The 6,123-nt window shown below is 36.3% G+C and overlaps 1 protein-coding gene across 1 annotated transcript; it reads left to right on the top strand.

The window, feature by feature from the left end:
• The first annotated feature begins 472 nt into the window (after positions 1–472).
• On the top strand, positions 473–6,123 carry LOC133284900 (uncharacterized). Its single transcript, XM_061482035.1, has 9 exons — positions 473–1,084; positions 1,603–1,860; positions 1,960–2,274; positions 2,467–3,270; positions 3,352–3,420; positions 3,811–3,978; positions 4,237–4,453; positions 4,558–4,896; positions 5,549–6,123. Exons 1-9 carry the CDS (start codon positions 488–490, stop codon positions 5,641–5,643), a joined length of 2,862 nt encoding a protein of 953 aa, XP_061338019.1. The 5' UTR covers positions 473–487; the 3' UTR covers positions 5,644–6,123.

Here is a 6,123-nt window from a genome sequence, read left to right as displayed (position 1 = left end):
TATTACAATTATATAAATATAAAAGAATGTTATATTTACAATTTTTTTTCGTTTATAACCTCTTATAACTAAATTGTAATCATCAATTTCTGTCAATTTAATAATTTTAATTTATTGAATCATATTTATTAATTAATTATTAATTTTTAATAAATTATAAATATCAAATTACTAAAAATTAATAGTTAAAATTTGACTGTAAAAATTGGAAGTAAAAATAGATTATAAATATAATTTCTTCCAAGAATATATAATTGTAATTAATTGATACACAAAAATTTTCAAGTAGGAAGAAATTGGGGATATTCTATGATTAGCATTCATCATTCAGCTATATGTCATATATCATATAATAAATGTAGTGGTGCGATTACACGTGATAGTTGGCCTTGGCCATAACATTTTTTTTATTTTTTTTTTACAAACCGATGTTGGCACCGAAAGAAAGAACGCAATAGCCATAACAGAGACAGAGAGTCTCTCAGCTATGGCGGAGGAAGGACAGAACATCGCTGACCCGGAGTTCGGGTCTTTTCCAAATCAAACATTCGCTTCAACCTTAAAATCAAACTCAAACCACACCAATTACGTCGTCGAAGACGACGACGACGACTGGGGCGACTTCGTGAACCATTCCAATCAGATCAATGGTGGATTTTCAAAACCCTTTGAACCATTTGGGGTTTCCCCACATAAACATGCAAACGACAACAACGGCATCGCCGTTTTGGCAGAAAAGCCTCGGGGAGCTATTCCTCTTTCAATCTTTGGCGAGGAAGAGGAGGAGGAACCTGCTTCTGCCCATGTTTTCTCCAACAGTGATGCTGTGAAAAAGGGATCCGCTACGAACGGGTCCATTGGAATCAGTGATTTGATTTCGAATTTGTATTATCAGCGCCCACCTCAAATGAATTCTGACAAAAACGGATCAATTTCGATATCGAATGTTGCTGCTCCCAATCCAAACGCTGATGGACTAATGAACTCGAATGCAAGCAATTTGAATTCAGATACGGAGGATGAGGATGGATGGGAATTCAAGTCTGCAGAATGGGAAACTGGAATCAAAACCCAGAATATTAAGGTAATGGACCAGTTTTTTTTTTTTTAATGTCGTGAATGTTGAACTTGAAGCTGACGAGAATGCTGGAGTAAATATAGTATTCATTACTTGTATGCTTGATCTTTGTTTCCTTTAACTTCAAGAATGTTAATGGATCTTATCCTATAGTCCTATAGTTTTATCAATAGGAAACGAGCTTTAGGAAATGCACTGTAAGTGTTTATGTAATTATTTTCTGTAGATTCAGTTGGTGGAAATGAGAAAAGAAAGAAAGGGGGGGGGGGGTGGGGGTGGTAGGAAGAAATGCAAGTGGGTATGGATCAATTGTTACACATGCTTAACTTTTGTGCTGCTATAGTAGCATTTGTGACTTTAAGTCATTTTTTGGCATTGTCCATCTACATTAAGAGGCTTTTCTCTTGGGCGGAGATTGATTTCATCACGTAAACACGTGCTTGCTTAATATGTCATTAAAATTATACAGACTTATTTTTCATGAACGAATTTCATTTGCCTGATAATCTATCTTCTATTTGAAGGCTGAAGCGCTAAATCATGATAATGGTGCACTTGATGTTGGTGCTACGTTGGATTCATCTCCTGGGATTTCTGATAAAGCTGGCAAATGGCACTTGGGGTTTGAGTTCAGTCCAAGTTCTTCATCACAAGATCATATCGGCCCACAACTAGGTCCGAAAAGTGAGTCTAGTGAAAACGGAACTGGGTTTACTTTGTTCAATCAAAATTTTGGAGAGTTGAAGAATGTAAATTCAGGGTCAGGATCAAATCAAAATTTGGTGAGTTGTTTTAACATTATTTCCTCATTTTGTATGACATTGTTCAGATTATTGAGGTGTATGCATTAACACAATCTGATTGTGGATTTGTGGTATCAGGAAGCACCAAAGATGGCTGGCATATATCCTACTAATATAGAAGTACTCAAATTTGATGGTGGAGCTCCCCATGGCACTGTTGAACCATCTCTTGCGTCAGAATCTCATCAATCTGATGAATGGGACTTTAGCTTTAATCCCAGTTCTAGTTCTCTGGGTAAAGACAGTCATATTTCAGAGTCATACTTCAAAACCAAAAGCAAACAGGATGATAACAACAAAAACAATGCTTCCCCTACCAATACAAATGTTGATTTGGATGTCAATTTGTTTGAATCGAAGGGTGCCGTTACAGAAATTGGAACAAAACATGAGGTACTAAATCAGTTTGATGATATTTTATATATCATGTGGTATTGTCTCGGTTTAATTATTTATAAAAGGTATTCAAGACTCATGAATCAGTTTCATGAGTTTGTCATATGGCACATTGTTTTGTTTAAAAGTCAACTTAGTCTTCATTCTTTTTAAACATATTGTCCTTGTTACTATTCTTTCTATTTCCAGAAGCCCCAAATAAGCTCAGAGAATCGAAGGGAAGCCTTGCCTTTGTCAATTTTTGGTGATGAGACGCCAGATACTGATGAATATTCTGTGTCTAAAGATTTGTCTCCCTACACACCAACATCCCCAATAAGGAACAGCTTTAATAGCCCTGTTTCCAACATATCTATCAATGACTTGATATGGAATTTATATAGTCAAGCTGAAGACAAAACTTCTCCTAATGTGACGCCAAAAGCAAGTGAAAATCACATTCATGCCTCCCCTGAAGTATCGGGCTCCAATTTGGTTTCCGGTGATGATGACTTTTGGGACTTTAAGGATGCTTCACCTGGAACCAGATTTGCCCATGAATCTGCACAAAACACTTCTTTTAATCATACACCACGAGTCAACGAAAATGGGCAGTCTTCTCCAACAGTTTTAAATTCTGATTTCATAAATGATGATGATGGTTTTGAGGATGATTCATGGGAATTTAAGGATGCCAACCCTGGAACAAGAAGTCAAAATCAGGCATCTGCTATTGATCATGCACCACAAGTTAATGAAAATGGGTTGCAGTCTTCCCAAACTGTTTTAAATTCTGATTTGATCGATGGTGATGATGGTTTTGAGGATGATTCATGGGAATTTAAAGATGGCATCTCTGGAACAAGAAGTCAAGATCAGTCATCTGCTATTGAAAACAGAGATTTACCAATGCAGTTATCAACAGAATTAGAGCCAATTGATTATAGAGAGTTTTATAGCAAATTAAAGGATGAATTGTGCAATGCTGTCCTGTTCCATCTTCAGAATCTCAAGGTAGGTAACCTTTTGTGATCTTTCTTTGGTAGAAAATGCTAATACTTACTGGCATTGAAATTATTCATGAACTATTCTTAGAAAGCTCAATGTGTTGCTGCTCTTTCGGTTGAAGATGCAACAGCAAAAGCTCTTCAGGAGGAAATTCAGGTCAGTATACGAAGTTGCTTAGTGTTATCTATTTTTCCTATCTAATATTGTTGTTTTGGCTATTTATTTTTCCCTTACAATTGTAAGTGTACAACGTGGGGAAGGGGATAGGGGAATGGGATTCTATCTACCACAAGAGAAATGGTAAATCTCAAGGTAGGTCTGGATGTATTTGAGCACAAAAGTTAGCAGAACCCCTGCCCTGATGAAATGGTTTTGACTAATGTTCATTGAATCAAAGGCCCCTATCAAACATGATTGAGCCATTAGTAATATGTTATTGTGAAAATGGTTTTCTTCTGGTTGTGTATTTGTGTATGGCGTTTATCTCCTTTTTATTAAATGCATTAGTAAATAATAGTTTCAACCGTGTTCTCTTTTCTTTTACAGGAATTCTCTAAGATACTGAATCAGGATAAAATGAGCATCCCCCATGAATATCTCTCGGAAAATTATTCACCAAGAAATGTGCACTTCGATGAGCTTCGTGAAGTTCTGAAGGAACCTAAGTTCCAACCTCTTGAGTCAGAGTACAAGCTAGCATCAAGGTTGTCAATGGTATGTCTATTTCTTGAAAATGTTGAATGTTGTATTTTTCAAGTTTTATTTTCTTGCATGCGCAAATAGTACTGTGAACTACTGAAGGATTTTGATAGTTTTAAACAAAGTATATGATCATATAACTGATTTAGGTGCTTTTATCAGTAGTGTTATTTGTGATAGTTTTCCTCGAGATTAATTTGATGGAGTTTCTTAGTACGCCATTTAGCTTGACAGCACTTGTTATTGCATAATAATATTTTTGTATTTGAATAGGCCGAGAAGGATGTGAAATCTGCTATGGAACTTTTGAAAGATGCAGGATTGACATTAAGAATTCTCAAGTTGAGATCAAGAGAAGAACAACCTTATTATCATACCATATGGTCCAAAATAGCCTTTGTTTGTTCTCAAGAGCTGAAACATGGTGCTTATATTTGGAAGCAAGCAGTACAAAAGAATGTCCATGACCAGATATTATCTAACCCGAAAGGTAAGCCACGTGATTATATCATGCCTAATCAATGTGCTGCTGATGCAGATGAACTTAAGAGTCTGAGATAACCTTTTCTTTTTCTGGGTTGTGGGTTGACATAGGTGTTCAGTATATCCACGCACTCGGAGAAATTTATAGAGTGGCAAAAATTATTGAAACTTCGGCCAAGTTTTACAAACCATGGATGTTATCAGGTTCCCTAGATCCCACGAGTTTATTTGCCCTTTTGAAGGACTGTTACAGCACATGGTTGGGTTCGGGACTTGAAGAAGCTCTTTTCAGTATATCAAATAATTTTGAGCTAGATGACATTTCAAGGGAATTAATTAAATCCATTAAGTACATTCATGAGCTTGATGAGCATGCACTTCAGAGCCATGTAATCTCTGGAGAAGAATCTACTTGCCAGTTGTCAGCCTTGCCTGCTGGTTTCGTACCGGGTATGTCCACAATAATATTGGCTGTCTTTGAAATGCAAATGAAAAAATTTGAATTGAATTTTGTTTTTTCATAGAAACTTGGCCTATAATTTCTGACAAAGTATTAAGGTGTCCAAATGCTCATCATTAGGGATTAGGAAAAAAAAATCCTTTAAGCGTGAAAATTTCCATTTGTCAATTATTGATGTTTAGGAATTGGGATATCTCTACAACTTTGCTCCTTTGGCTATTTACCACCCTTCAGTGAAATCTTTTCCATGTTAGCTAAGCAGATATGATAGCAGTTGAGCAGTTGAACGCTCTCACATATTCTCAGGTGAATACTATAATGGAGAGTGGACCTGTGGGAGTAAACTACTGAAACACACCTAATCTAACCAAAAAGAAGTGAAACAAAATAAGGTGCACGTGCCTCAGGATCAATGTTGGAAATTGTCTTTCTTCATCATGTACAAGTAGTTGATATCTTTTTAACACCAATTTTTATTCTCTTTAGTATCTGTTGGATCGATAGCTTCAAGGCTATGCTTTCATTAAATGAAGTGGGAAAAGATGTGATGTTTTTCATTTAAAAGCAGAAAGTGGAAATCTCAACTACCCATCATCCAGTCCAGCCTTTTAACCTTTTTTCCGTGTGATTTTTATGAATCAGGATTAAATTTGGTGACATGGAATGGGAAGCACTACTTCGTCAAGCTTGCAAACTTGTGGGTCAATCTAATAAGTACAGATCCTCCCAATAAGTGACACCTGCCAAATTCAATTGTCTCTCTTAACAAGGAGACTCTTACATTATATTTTTCAATGTATCGATTTTTTTTTTTCTCTTCAAGAAAAATCAAATCAGTATGAGATTGTGGTAGGATCCATTTTTTTGTTAGTGGGGTGAGGCCTCTGGCTCACTTGCAGCAGCTGTTCAAGTTAAAGGAGATTGTGCATGGGTTGAAAATCATATGGTTGCACGGCTGTTGGGTCTGATCAGGCGAAGTCACTAATTAAGTAAATTCTTTCTTCAATAGGTTACCATTCTTTCGGGGGAAGCTTTAGAACGATAACCCGATGTGACAGGTGTAAGATGTATTACTAGTGATAACGAAGAATTATACTACAGAGTGGAATTCTGGACAAGATCCAGTTTTGCAGAGGGAATGATATTGCGGAGTTATCAAATGTTGTTGTAAAGTAACTGGGATTCTTCCCTTGACAATATTACACAAAAGTTTTTTT

This window comes from Gastrolobium bilobum, unplaced genomic scaffold (genome assembly GCF_033153095.1).
Source record: "Gastrolobium bilobum isolate Gb01-03AN ecotype WA unplaced genomic scaffold, APGP_CSIRO_Gbil_v1 utg15403, whole genome shotgun sequence".
NCBI classification, from domain to species: domain Eukaryota; kingdom Viridiplantae; phylum Streptophyta; class Magnoliopsida; order Fabales; family Fabaceae; genus Gastrolobium; species Gastrolobium bilobum.
This window is presented reverse-complemented; position numbering and strand designations above follow the sequence as displayed.